General features: G+C 35.0%; 1 protein-coding gene across 5 annotated transcripts; it reads right to left on the bottom strand.

Annotated features, from left to right (window-relative positions):
* Positions 1-431: 431 nt before the first annotated feature.
* On the bottom strand, positions 432-15,331 carry LOC139964304 (prokineticin receptor 2-like). 5 transcript variants are annotated; one of them, XM_071965803.1, is made up of 4 exons: positions 15,103-15,331; positions 10,324-10,949; positions 3,161-3,488; positions 432-518 (listed from the first exon to the last, which is right to left on the bottom strand). In XM_071965803.1, exons 2-4 carry the CDS (start codon positions 10,740-10,742, stop codon positions 432-434), a joined length of 834 nt encoding a protein of 277 aa, XP_071821904.1. In that variant the 5' UTR covers positions 10,743-10,949; positions 15,103-15,331. The 5 variants fall into 5 exon arrangements, with proteins under 5 accessions (XP_071821904.1, XP_071821903.1, XP_071821902.1 ...); XM_071965802.1 differs by having other exon boundaries at positions 459-518; positions 2,746-3,488; XM_071965801.1 differs by lacking the exon at positions 432-518 and adding an exon at positions 1,960-2,090 and having other exon boundaries at positions 2,746-3,488.
* Positions 15,332-15,822: the final 491 nt, after the last annotated feature.

Below are 15,822 nucleotides of genomic sequence, written 5' to 3' on the forward strand. Positions count from 1 at the left end.
CAATGATTTTTCACATATCGTAATTTATTTTCAACGATCTTTAACATATTGTTTTCTTTTCAATGATCTTAAACATATCGTAATTTATTTTAAAATCATTTGTAACATATCTTACTTTATTTCGTGCCAAAAATTACACAAGTGAAAGTTATTCAACTATAAATGGAGACATCAATTAACATCTAGTATAATTGCTGAACTGAAATGTTCACTTTTTAAGTAAGAATCTCGACGTAGAAATAAGACTCAACTTTTCGAAATATCAATTCGAAAATCCGAGTAAACAGTTCACTTTAAGATATTTCCAGTCCTGTCTGGGCCACCGTACGCCGACTTGTTACGTCTTGCTATTTTTAATGTTAACAAATCAATGTTGTCAGGCCTCTGACATTGCTACCCCCCCCCCCTCCCTCTCCTTTTGAAGAATATATTCACTCAGCATAAGCGTAATGTAGTCTACCGTATTCTGTACTAATGCTAGCCTGCACATGCCATCCGTTTGTCCCGGTTTTAGTGTCCTATGAAGAAGATTAAACGATAGTTGAACGAATTTAATCGGTCGAGTGACATAACATACAGAACATGATAATACGTGCGTCATGTTCCTTTAGAACACAGAGAAGTATTTCGTGCATTTTGATTGTGTCGTATCTCTAACATATAAGGTACGTGAAAGGATGCGTCCGTTTTAGTCCATTGCTGAGTTCGCAAACAACAGAATGGAAGATATTTGATTTTTACGTGTTGTTTTCACTATACGTTTAAAGAAAGATGTTTTCTGTCAGTGTGACGTGTGCGTTATACACGTATCGTTACCATAACATTTACAATGAACATACTTTGTTAATAACATTAATGCTCCAAACTTAATTAACCTTGCCTCATTCTGCCTAGCAACGCCATTATGCTTTGTATAGGATTGAATATGATTCGATATAACTAAATATCTGAGTATAGTATGACAAGGCCAATACCCTCAATGTAACGTTAGGCCAATACCCTCAATGTAACGTTAGGCCAATACCCTCCTCAATGTAAGGTTGTTACAAATCATGAACAATATTAAATAATATAGTTAGACATGTTAGCAAAGTTCAAAATGGTTTCAGGCAATTCATAGTTTTTACTGATCTAATTATGATCCCTTGAAAAGGTAACTTTATACTGAAAAAGTCACTTCATTATACCTTCCCAACTTTAAAATAACATTACTGCACACGGTTGAATTAGTTGAATAAGAAAGATCTCATAGCTTAAAAAACGGGTAGTCCATGTATAGCAATCTGAATATATTTCACAATGCACCGATCCAAATAAAATTAATAAGTTTCGCAAATTATATATCAGCAACGGAACGAGCTATCAAGGTAATAGTTGGACATAAATGATCACGATTATTCACAAGCTCTGTATTATCCCTTTAACTAATTAATCTTAAGTAGATTTAATGCCGGAACTCTTGTTTTAATCTATAATGATTTCCTGCTAGAATTCGTCGTTTCTGGTTCGATATTGAATACGTTTCAGGTATATCTGACAACCAACCAACCAACCAAACAAACAGTGTGTGTAAGTTCACACTTGGAGTTTTAACAAACTACTATTACAAATGGCTCCTTTTACTCGTACATTTTGAGTGGTTGTTCGGTCTCTATCGTCGACCAGCTTCTCTCATGCACCTTTATTCTACCTTGACGTTGGCTACGAATCAGATCGCTCACCCCAACCTCCTCTCAGTTGGCCGTGGTTATGTACTCAGTCCTCCCGACTCATCTCCCTTGGCCGTTATTATACTATTATGGTAGCACCAACCATACTCTAGCTGCTACGATATACTTGTGTTCAACACCACATTGTAGCACTAACAGTACTCAAGGGTTCAGGACTATCGTGTAGCAACAGCGTATGTCCAAACGGATTCCACTCTTACTAAACCCTTAGTCAACAAGGCATGTTTAGCAAAGGCGGTGCATAACTGTGCCCTTGAACCTTAGTGTCTTGTCTGTAGTTGTCGCCACCGACCGAAAGTCCCGATGTAAGCTAATTCTTCATTAAAAACAGATAAACGAGCTCGGAGTACTAATAAATACCTTCGAAAATGAGAAGCACACATTAATTAGATAAAAGCATTACAACGTGCAAGTTTTAGTAAGTTTCTAGGCAAAACTACTTACAATAGGCCTATGCGAGATCACGATAATGCACAAGTCTCCTAATGAAATTAGCGGTCTTGTCCACTCTCCAAATTGTAGGATAAACTAGACCTATTTACGCTCTCACGTTCTATACAGCCAAGCTTTTTATATTATGTACTAGTAAAATATGCATAAAGCTCATTAATAAACATATCTTTGATTTACTTAATTATATACATGAGACACTTGACGGTAACATAAGGCAATCGCAGGCAGCGTCTAAGTAGTAATCGCAGGCAGCGTCTAATTAGTAATCGCAGGCAGCGTCTAATTAGTAATCGCAGGCAGCGTCTAATTAGTTTGATCATATTACGTTTCATGTCTCTCTCTTTGCATCTGAGTGTTATCGTTAGATGTCTTCATAACAATGTATTCATTTACCGGTTCATGTACTTTAATCAATGTCTTTACCGTAGTTGATCGTTCTCGTTGGTCTGGCGTGGAGTGGGGGTGGGAGTGGGGGAGGGGCTGGAGGTTAACGAGGGGGGGGGGGCTGGTTGAAAATACATTTTTGATATTTATCTTAAATTGAAGCATTTAATAGACTGACATTTTAGCCTTTCTCAATGCGCCGAAGTTTCTTTGGACCTTTCACTTCCTCTTCCGCCAGAGGTACGTAACTGACTGGAGCGAGTTGAACCCCGAGACACCGTCTGCTGGGCTAGACGGTGCCATGATCTTTTAACCTCTCTGTTAGAGCGTGATCGGAATGATTCTGGGAGCTGTAAGACGTATTTCCTAAAGTTGGCATTGAATATGACGTAGATGAAAGTGTTGACCAAACTGTTTCCCATTGCGAGAGCCTCTGTGACGTAGTATACCGTCATAAATGTCTCGACATGCTCCGAATGAATTGAAGGGATAAGGATATCGCGTACAATAGCCAAGATGTGATACGGTGCCCAGCATATAGCGAATAAGGAGACAACAATCACTAACGTGCGAATCGTTCTCCGTTTGCTCACCTCAGCTGCTAACTCTTGTTCTTCGGTCACGTGCTCCCCCGGGACATGACGAAACCAAAGACGTTTAGCAATTAAGGTGTAGACGACCGTCATAACGCTAAAAGGTACTAAAAACTCGATGATAAACACCATTATGGTGTACGCCTTGAGCACTTTAGAAAATATCATCTCTTGGCATTTGACTGATCCGTCGTAGAATGAGACTGTCTTGGTATGTACCGCTGAAGGGATCACGACTCCGAGAGAAATCAACCAGATAACACAGATCACGATACCAGCAGTGAAAATAGTCATTCTGGGTTTAAGAGGATGCATTATGATTATGTATCTGTCGAGGAAACAAAATAACGAAATATGTAAACATAATAAGTCATCGAACAGGTGTTTCATTGTCGTTACATTCTTTTCTTTGTGTTGTGTTTAACACATTTGGCTGGTCAGAGGACAGAGGTGCAACCAGGGTTAGCACTGGATTGGCTAAGTGGAATGCATGCGTGATGTTCTTGCTTTTTTAATTGCGTTTTCGTTTGGGCGTGGTATCCCTGACAATATGTAGCTTACAATATTATGTTTTGTTAATCAAGCTATCCGTTGTTCCAGTCATGGTCTCTGTAACAACTCCCACTTTCACTATATACGTGCACTGTACGTGTAACGTTACAACGTGTACGTACAACGTGTACGTACAATATACACGTGCACAAATGTTGGAATCGTTTTGTCAGGCTGCGGGATTGGAAGGAGAAGGAAGTACCAAGGAACTGACCTAAACAGCGGCCTGCAGTTTCAACAATAGTATGTATCCGACGCATCCCGTGAAACTGCGGTACTTCAACAACCAAGAAGAAACAAGACAACGCAATTACATTTGCACGGTCTATTCTGTCTTCTCTATTTATTACATAAACATTGCTGAGGTACAATTCGATAATGACAGATTTCCTTACAATATTTGTCTGTCTTATTTCATGCTCAGTCTACTACAGATAGCACGTATATAAGGACGGAGGCCGCTCATTCGTTACCAATTATAAACACTGCTCATACCGCGAGTGGGCTTACTGATTAGCAATAACCGGACAATTCAGACAGCTCTCAAAACAACTTTAGTCCCCGTAAGTCTGTTAATGTCCGCATCAGACCCATTAAATATATCACGTGAGCTATTTAAGAGGTTACACTTGGATCAGATATATATATATCTTTATATATATATATATATATATATATATATATATATATATATATATATATATATATATATCTGATCCAAGTGTATATATATATATATATATAGTGTATATATATATATATATATACATATACATATTTATACATATAGGCCTATATATATATTCATTTGCCTTTGTCGTTTACCTCCATTGCATATGCATATATATATATATATATACATATATATATATATATATATATATATATATATATATATATATATATAGGGTGTCCGCGTACAGAGCGGGAGGCCCGTGGTTCGAGTCCCGGTGGAGGCTGAAGGTTTTTTCACTGTTCTTGATTTTCCAACTCATTACGATTTTCATTTATATATATATATATATATATATATATATATATATATATACATATATATATATATACATATATATATATATATACATATATATATATATATATATGTATGTATATATATATGTATATGTATATATATATATATATATATATATATATATATATATATATATATATATATATATATATATGCATATGCAATGGAGGTAAACGACAAAGGCAAATGAATATATATATATAGGCCTATATGTATAAATATGTATATGTATATGTATATATATATATATATATATATATATATATATATATATATATATATATATATATATATATATATATACAATAAGTATAGACGTATCATACTTCTCCGCAAATAATTCATTTGAATACGATGTACAATATCTTGAATGAAATGATTATCGAGGATTTTTCTCCAACCAAGCTCCATTTTAATAACTCTTTGGCTTCTGTAAGTAAACTTCTAATAGGATCCAGCCACAACACTGAGAGTAATAGTATTTCACGCACGTTAAATTTAAATGTTAATTTATAAAGTAAATAGTTTACAAATGTTAGGTTACAATTTGACAGGAATAAAGATCAGTGCTGTTATACTTTAGACCATACAATACCAGGATATCTCATCAAGAACAATTACCTGCAGGGTTCAATGCTTCCAGCGTACAAAGGTATAAATTATAATCATAATTAGATATCATAGCGTCAATATTAATAATGTTTATGTACAAAAATGGTCAACTTTTAGCTGTCATCTGAAAAAAAAATTAAAACCGAATTTTCTAGTAGCGGTGAGAATTATGAGAATAGGCTCCGTGGTCAATTCGACCACCCGATCATTACTGTGTGAAATGATTTGTTGTAATAACGACCCACCTTATCACCGTCATAAGGTTACTTCACTTAACTTCAGTATGATATTGAATAATATCGTTGGTCTCATCACCACCTGATCAACATTATGTTATTGAATCATTTGTATGCCATTTTGACCTCCTCCTCCTCCTCCTCACTCTATCCAGTTCCATGGAGTACTATATAAACTAATAGATTACCGGAATATATCTCATTAATCCCATTAACGAGTGCGACAAGAAAAGACTATGCAATTACAAAGAAGTCATTAACAATACCTATGATCCACCTCCGGGAATAAACAGAATCACCAGAACAACAAAATAGACATTTGAACAGAAATAAATATATTTATAAAGAAGCCTTTATTTCTCTTAGACAACCCGCAATCCTAGCGCAGTCTATGGAACTAATGACTTTTGTCTCGTAATGATGGACCTATAACTATTTACTCTGAACATATAGTTGAAAGCTAAGCACAGACAAGACTGCAAACTAGGTATTTCGTGTCACGCGTTGGTAACGTGCCAGTGAATATAGGAACTTGGTTTATAAACTTCTGAATCAGTGGGGTGGGGTGGGGGGGGGGGGGGTACATCCGCAGTAGTCCTATTCTTCCCCGGCAGAATGCAAAAATCCCCGGACTGAACTATGTTCCCCGGGCTGACTATAAGTGTATAATATTATGTACACCAGTTAATTCTCTGCAACGGCCTGTAATGTATCGTCTGTTTATAGATTGGGACATACGTAATCGTTATTTAGTTTGATGCCGTATGATACAATATAATAATATCATACAATATAAAAATATGATATAATTGACAAGATCAATTGTATTTGCAATGTTATCGCTTTATCAGTTTATGGGCTAAGTGTTTATCAAATTTACAGTTAAAAAACCCCAAGAGGAGTAGTAATTGTTTACGTTTGTAAGACGCAAGGATGGAAATGTTAATTAGGATTGAGGAGCTGAAATTTTCATCCTACCATAAAGTGAGAAGCAGCGAAGCGCAGAATTTGGTGTACATGAATGTCAATCGTCCTTTATTAGTGAATTGAGTTCGAAACCCATTAGCGCGTTGAACACAACGCAGGTATTATACATAAACCTCGTAGTGCTCATTCGACTGTGAAAAGTAGTTAATAAGAAAGCTACATAGAATGCACAGAAGTACAACGTATTTAGATTCAGCAGCCTGATAAAATACAAGTTACTTTACCATCGTACTGGTGGTTTACGGCACAGGTTTACTTCAATGAATGCTTGGTGGGTATGTGTCTAGATATCAAATGTATGGTGTCTCCGTGACGTATGAGGTCGTAGGGTCAAATATTATAGGTCAAAGGTCAAATAATCAAGAACAAATTATCATCCATGAAAGGAATACCAAAAATAACGAAATATCCAAACCCCTCATACCCAATCAAACACAAGTCTCAAGTTAACAGTGCTCTAATTAATGTTAAAACTCGTTGTCAAACTTGGCCATATATTTAAGTGAAGAAGTGTATCAGGATTGCTTCAAGAATCATGGGCCTGATAAACTTCAATCTTGGTGGAAATGTGCCTGGGGTTATGGGACGTAGTGCTCCCGTACCTAGCGACTCGTAGGTCAAAGTCAAGGTCAGAGGTAAAGTCAAATATCCGGGTTGTAATTACTTGCTTCACATAATTTATCAATTTTTTCTCGTAGCTGTTAATAAGCTGCCAGTATGACACCCAATATGTTGAATAATAATTGTTGGAATGAATATTGTTTGAATAGATGAGAAGAGCATATCAAATAACGTCAAATGTGGAAGTCCATGAGGTCAAGGAGTTCAAGTCCTCCAGACCTTTGTAATAGGTCAGAAATAACCTAAGCAATAGTAAACAGTACTTCGTAGCCAATGGCCACGCATACACTTTTGTCTGTGCCGGCGTGCCAAAGGTTTCAATTCTCGGTCCACTTGTATTTATTGAAATTGAAATTGAAAACTATTTATTTCCACTTCACCATAACTTAAACAAAGTGAACATATAACATTTGAATATACAATACAGATACATTCCATAGAAATTAAACAATTGATATATACAAATGATGTGAAGTGGGGGAGACCTGGCAGAAGCAGAGCTTACCAAGGCCAGGCAACCAAAAAAAAAAAAAAAAAAAAAAACACAACCCCCCCCCCCCACCAAAATACACCTAAACACAGGAATATAAACTAGAACCTTTACACGTGCTTATGTAATAAAGACCGTTTTAGTTGTTTTTTAAAATGTTAAAGTGGTTTTGAACTATTGACCTGGGTATCTAGGGTGACTTTATGACTCATGCTAACGACTTTCATTGTTCAAGCGATAAGATTTCCATGATTCTTGTGGTGACGTCATCACCCTCTTCTGTACCTGGTCTGACACAATATCAAGTAATGTTATAGTTGAAAAAGAGTTACATAACTTTTGTTATATATTTAAAGCTAACAAATCTTTGCCCAACGTCAACAAGACCTGTTGTGTTGTTATTAACCACGACCATATCAAATAGTCTCATGTTACCAAATTCTTAGGTGTTCCAATTAACGATCATGTAACTTACCAACACTACATTGGTTATGTGTGCGACACTACTTTGGTTATGAGTGCGGCACTACATTGGTTATGTGTGCGACCCTACATTGGTTATGTGTGCGACAATGCATTGTTTATGTATGCGACACTGCATTAGTTATGTGTGCAACACTTCATTGGTTATGTATGCCACACTACATTGGTTATGTGTGCGACACCGCATAGGTTATGTGTACGACACTACATTGGTTATGTGTGCGACACTACATTGGTTATGTGTGTGACACTACATTGGTTTTGTGTGAGACACTGCATTGGTTATGTATGCGACACTACGTTGGTTATGTGTGTGACACTACATTGGTAATGTATGAGACACTGCATTGGTTATGTGTGCAACACTACATTGGTAATGTGTGCGACACTGTATTGGTTATGTGTGCTACACTGCATTGGTTATGTGTGCGACACTGCATTGGTTATGTGTGTGACACTACATTGTTTATGTGTGTGACAATGCTTTGATTATGTGTTCAACAAAGTTTCTAAAGGAGACGGTATTCCCAACAGTCTGATATTTTAGCTACCAATGAGAATTCTTCGTTCTTATTATAAAACCATTTTCCTACCTTACTCACCCTACTGTCATTCTCCCTGGGCACTCCAAAAAACTTCATGTTTTTCACAAAAGGACACTGCTTTACAAGACATAGAGCTCCCCTCTTTCACACAGTAATCCTATTTTCTTGATTATTTATGACATCGTTAGTCATCAAATTGCAGCCTTGATGTTTCAAGTTTGCAGTGAGGCTCTTCCTACATGTTTCAAGATGTTTTTCCCAACCGTTATTCCCTACACAAACACAGCACTATAGATTCAAATTTCAACGGCACATATCTCAGCATTCCTGTAAATCTTTGAATAGCACGAACCATTGTATCTGTTTCAAAGGTCCTAAGGTCTCAAATTCTTACCATTGTTAACTATAAAATTAACCTTTCCTCTCATTCATCCCTTGTCTTATCTTTTAGTTCAATGTAGCCTGGTTTGTCGTGATGTGGGTACGTGGTAGGGTGGACGGGGTAGTGATGTGGGTACGTGGTAGGGTGGACGGGGTAGTGATGTGGGTACGTGGTAGGGTGGACGGGGTAGTGATGTGGGTACGTGTTAGGGTGGACGGGGTAGTGATGTGTGTACGTGGTAGGGTGGACGGGGTAGTGATGTGAGTACGTGGTAGGGTGGACGGGGTAGTGATGTGGGTACGTGGTAGGGTGGACGGGGTAGTGATGTAGGTAAGTGGTAGGATGGAGGGGGTAGTGATGTGGGTACGTGGTAGGGTGGAGGGGTGGGACTTCCGTTTCCACGATAGTGTGTCAGTTCTATATTTGTCTGTTTCTTTTGTCTTTGACTGTACTCCTTGCTCTCCGGGGACTTCTATTCCAAAAGTTTTCTTGTTAAACTTTCTTAACATGCTCCACGAGTAATCATGTTTCCTCTCTATGTTCTACTCTTTGTGATTTAATATTTATTTTTTATTAACTTGTTGTCATTATTGATGTCTTTTGTTGATCTTATCTCTTTGTAACGTTTGATTGATACCGTAATGATTATTGATTATGCAGTAATGAAAATAAAACAAAATATGACATCAAACCCCTACATCGAAGTGTTACAATGTAAAATTTTGCACACAAGGAAAATACTTCAGTCTAAAAGCAACGAGTGTGATATCTTTTGGAATTCGCCTAATAATTCCATTCGGAAAAAGTTTATATTTCGAAGCAACATCTGAACGCAGAATTTCTTCACTCAATCCCCGTATGGTTTTGTATTGATCGAAACCTGCTGAAGGTAACTGTACGATTATATATTTGTTTCTATGTGTCTCATAAAGGTCGACCAGTTACCATGATATATTACTCGTAATTAATGATAGTAATGGAACGATTTAGTCCTTGCTCTGGTCTTCATAAAATCGATTTAGTTTCAGTAGGTTTTATTTTTGTCACATACTTAATGATAATTGGTGTTTATGATAGTTTTGACCTTCTTGCGGCATTGCTTTCAGTGCCCATCCTTCAGTTACAGAAGAATAAGAAGAAAAAGAAGAAGAAGAAGGAGAAGAAGGATAAGAAGATGGAGAAGGGGAAGGAGAAGGAGAAAGAGAGAACAATTTTCACTTACCGATCGATAGCAATAGCAAGAAGTGAATTGACTGACACGTAAAATGACGCCATCTTCAGGTAGCCGACCAACACACACATAATTCGACCAAACGGCCAAGTGTTAGCCATTTTGAAGTAAAAATTAAAGGGAATGCATATCACAGCCACAAGAAAGTCAGACAATGCTAGATTGCCAATGAGTAGATTGGTTGTAGTGCGCATGCGTCGAAATCTCACTATAACACAACACAGGAGAAAATTACCGGTTCCACAAATGACCATAACTAGAGTATAAGTTATAGCTAGAATTGTCATCGCGATGAGGGATCCCGTGGAATGACCGCTTCCGGTTTTATTAAACATTGAACCAGAAAACATATCGCTATAGACATAAGGATCAAAGTTCTCTGATAAATCTGAACTATTCAGGAAAGCCATATCCCTCGAAAATATTCAATCAGCAAATATGTTCAGTTTCGATTTGAAGAATATTGCCAACAAAACCAACTATATTAACCGAGTATTGGTATCAATATGCACATTATGTATGGCCTTTTCTACCAGTCACAACAGCCACCATTATTAACCAATTCCGGTCTTGTTATGATCCCTTGAATACGATAAGTAAGTCAGTCAATCTAGAAGCTGTGAAAGGAAGAAGAACAATATGATAAACATTTAATCTACAACAATGCAGTCCATTATAGCTCTTTTATTATTATTATTATTATTATTATTATTATTATTATTATTATTATTATTATTATTATTATTATTATTATTATTATTATTATTATTATTATTATTATTATTATTATTATTATTATTATTATTATTATTATTATTATTATTATTATTATTATTATTATTATTATTATTTTATTATTATTATTATTATTATTATTATTATTTTATTATTATTATTATTATTATTATTATTATTATTATTATTATTATTTTATTATTATTATTATTATTATTATTATTATTTTATTATTATTTTTATTATTATTATTATTATTATTGTTATTATTATTATTATTATTATTATTATTATTATTATTATTATTATTATTATTATTATTTTATTATTATTATTATTATTATTATTATTATTTTATTATTATTATTATTATTTTATTATTATTATTAATATTTTATTATTATTATTATTATTATTATTATTATTATTATTATTATTATTATTTTATTATACGTGGCAATCTCACCACAGATATCCCTCAATGTACCCTCAGCCCTCAGCCCGTACACAATACAAAAAAAATTACATTTCCCCCAAAGTCTACATGTTGAATGATAAAGCATGATAGGCTACACGTATTCCGAACTAAATATGAATAGAAAACCAATGTCTTCACTTTTAAAGTTAACTTGTAGGATATTTGTTTTTTTAAATCGATAATCCTTTTCGTTGCTGCAATAGTTGTATAGTGCTATATATTTGAATGAATCTTAGATTCCCCAGAGAGAGAGAGAGAGAGAGAGAGAGGTGGAGAATGTGTGTTGCTAGCTCCCATCCACTATTAGTTATTTTAGAATGGATCCACACAAGCTGTATACTATTCTCAATGTATAACTAACCTGTTCATAGAGTAAATATTGCATATACATATTTGATGATGACAATGCTGATACAATCAATATAAGGTAGGTCAAGTATTCTCTGATCAATCTATGTAAATCTATATCACCGACCGACGTCAGTACATGACTGGTTAGCATGACTGAACTGTATAGCTTTACCACAGCAACGTATAAACCATGACTGTGCCATTGCCATATATCATAATACAATTGCTTGTACCTATATCATTGCACGTGTGCATATACAAACAGTGACTATAGTCAATAACCATTGCCTTCAAATTATTAACCAAATTGTATCATCTTTTGCTCGGTTATGTCTTCGTCGCTTCTTTTTTATTGCTTGTTTTGCACGTATTTCTTGTTTTCCGTGGACTTCTATTCCACTATTTTTGTGTTAATGGAATTTATTATCCTTCTCCTCATTCAATCAATCAATAATCTTTTCACTCTATGTTCTAATCTTTTTTATTTAATACCTACTTCATATTGTTTTTCTGTCAATATTGATGTTTTCATTCTTTATTTTAATTTTATCTCTTTGTAATGTTCGATTGATATGATCGATTGAAAAACTTGAATTGAAATATAGCGAGTTTTTTGCAAACGTAGCCAAAACAATCAATACGTGAGATAAATATGGCCATATTAACGGCTGAGTCAATGTGTTTATTCTTGCAAATTTGCTTCCCTATCCATACAATATTCAATATGATTATTCTACCAGATTCCCATAACATAATTATGCCATTATACAAACAGTTTAGTAATATCTTCATTCTTTTCGATACGAAGGCTAATGACATTTACATTCACCGTCAATCAATGAATCTTTAACGCGAATTCACGAAGATTGAATTGTATATGATTATTCTTCCACGCCATCAGATATTTATGAAAGTATGCAAACATTGAAATCAGTATATACCTATACTACGTAATACGAATCATATTAATGAGTCAGGTAATTATAACACATACGTTCTGACTTAGTATATTCATTCTTCACAATACGTATAGTGCTTGTATTATGCTACCGTATATATATATATATATATATATATATATATATATATATATATATATATATATATATATATATATATATATATATATATATATATATACATATATATAAAAATAGTCCAGTGTTTTTTTTTTAGGTGGGAATGCACCTAATATAGACACAAATACTATTTAATTCTCCAATCTAAAGGTGTACCAACTAGTCCAGTGTGGTTCCTTTAGGTGGGAATGCACCTAATATATACACAAATACTATTTAATTCTCCAATCTAAAGGTGTACCAACTAGTCCAGTGTGGTTCCTTTAGGTGGGAATGCACCTAATATATACACAAATACTATTTAATTAGTAGGACTACTTAAGTCCAGTGTGGTTCCTTTAGGTGGGAATGCACCTAATATATATACACAAATACTATTTAATTCTCCAATCTATAGGTGTACCAACTAGTCCAGTGTGGTTCCTTTAGGTGGGAATGCACCTAATATAGACACAAATACTATTTAATTCTCCAATCTATAGGTGTACCAACTAGTCCAGTGTGGTTCCTTTAGGTGGGAATGCACCTAATATATACACAAATACTATTTAATTCTTCAATCTATAGGTGTACCAACTAGTTCAGTGTGGTTTTATAGGTGGGAATGCACCTAATATAAACACAAATACTATTTAATTCTTCAATATATAGGTGTACCAACTAGTTCAGTGTTGTTTTATAGGTGGGAATGCTTCTACACAAATACTATTTAATTCTCCAATCTATAGGTGTACCAACTAGTCCAGTTTGGTTCCTTTAGGTGGGAATGCACCTAATATAGACACAAATACTATTTAATTCTCCAATCTATAGGTGTACCAACTAGTCCAGTGTGGTTCCATTAGGTGGGAATGCACCTAATATATACACAAATACTATTTAATTCTCCAATCTATAGGTGTACCAACTAGTCCAGTGTGGTTCCATTAGGTGGGAATGCACCTAATATATACACAAATACTATTTAATTCTCCAATCTATAGGTGTACCAACTAGTCCAGTGTGGTTCCATTAGGTGGGAATGCACCTAATATATACACAAAATACTATTTAATTCTCCAATCTATAGGTGTACCAACTAGTCCAGTGTGGTTTTATAGGTGGGAATGCACCTAATATATATACACAAATACTATTTAATTCTCCAATCTATAGGTGTACCAACTAGTCCAGTGTGGTTCCTTTAGGTGGGAATGCACCTAATATAGACACAAATACTATTTAATTCTCCAATCTATAGGTGTACCAACTAGTCCAGTGTGGTTCCTTTAGGTGGGAATGCACCTAATATAGACACAAATACTATTTAATTCTCCAATCTAAAGGTGTACCAACTAGTCCAGTGTGGTTCCTTTAGGTGGGAATGCACCTAATATATACACAAATACTATTTAATTCTTCAATCTATAGGTGTACCAACTAGGTCAGTGTGGTTCCATTAGGTGGGAATGCACCTAATATAGACACAAATACTATTTAATTCTCCAATCTAAAGGTGTACCAACTAGTCCAGTGTGGTTCCTTTAGGTGGGAATGCACCTAATATATACACAAATACAATTTAATTCTTCAATCTATAGGTGTACCAACTAGTCCAGTGTGGTTCCATTAGGTGGGAATGCACCTAATATAGACACAAATACTATTTAATTCTCCAATCTATAGGTGTACCAACTAGTCCAGTGTGGTTCCTTTAGGTGGGAATGCACCTAATATAGACACAAATACTATTTAATTCTCCAATCTAAAGGTGTACCAACTAGTCCAGTGTGGTTCCTTTAGGTGGGAATGCACCTAATATATACACAAATACTATTTAATTCTCCAATGATAAACGTGACAGCAAAGTCTTAGCGTTCAGTTCACACACATAACACTATATTGGATTATTTTTTGAAATCAATCATTTAACTCTCTAATCCGATAAACTCTGGCTAGTTTGAATTTAGACTTAATCTATAAACCTCTCAATATTATACCTGAACGATGTTAAAATTTTACTTTTTGACAGCACAAGATTTATTACAACAAAATCTTATGTACGTAAATCACTACTCAACAGTCGAAAAGCAAAGCTGGTGAACTGAATATGAAGTAATTGATGCTTAGTGAGGTACACATACTCACATCAGACTGCAGCCATTTCAGATGAATAGTTTTATCTTTCAACTCTCATGGATTCCTCCAAGCGAACAAAAGTCACATATAGTTTCATGCAACAAACATCAACAACTATGCAGTCAATTTCCATTAAGGAACTTCAAGACGAGAGAATTAGTTTTTTGATGGTAAATTATAATTAGTTCAGCTTCGTTTGCAGACAAATGTTCATAGACTTGTCATTTTGACGAGAACGTTTCACCGTCGATTAAACGAATGCATTCAAGCGATAGCCAACTTTATCCGTAGGCAGTCGTAACTACGGATACCTCTAAGTACTGAATATTGACTGCGCATGTCTTTTTATGTGTGCAAACATACATTCATTGTACAGGTTTCACGTATCACCCTGCTGCGATTGGTCAACAAATGTACCAAACCTACCGAGAGTGTTACTCTCGTCTAACTAGGATGGCGATTGATCAAATGGAGGCACTCTTGCAGATTTTATTCACCAAATCAACGTTAACCAGTGAGCAGTAATCCCGGCATTTAATAAACATAAGAAACTTATCAAACTCAGACATGCGGCTAGCTTTTCTCATCAAATGAAAAAAAAAGTAGGTAAAAGATTCCATTAGATTCTGAAAATTGACCATCGCCCGCTTATCTGAATCCATGTTGTTGACTTTTCCCTATTTCTTTTGCTCGCATTCCTTGCCCTACTATCCTTTTTTTTTGTGCTGA

This window comes from Apostichopus japonicus, chromosome 22, assembly GCF_037975245.1.
Source record: "Apostichopus japonicus isolate 1M-3 chromosome 22, ASM3797524v1, whole genome shotgun sequence".
Lineage (NCBI taxonomy): Eukaryota > Metazoa > Echinodermata > Holothuroidea > Aspidochirotida > Stichopodidae > Apostichopus > Apostichopus japonicus.

What these genes read in the sequence shown, in the direction of transcription:
- LOC139964304 (XM_071965802.1), bottom strand. Translation starts at nt 10,742, where the DNA reads ATGGCTTTCCTGAATAGTTCAGATTTATCAGAGAACTTTGATCCTTAT. An exon ending in CTTGCTATTGCTATCGATCG is followed by an intron (nt 3,489 to 10,323) that starts GTAAGTGAAAAT and finishes TTTCCTCGACAG; the next exon opens with ATACATAATCATAATGCATC.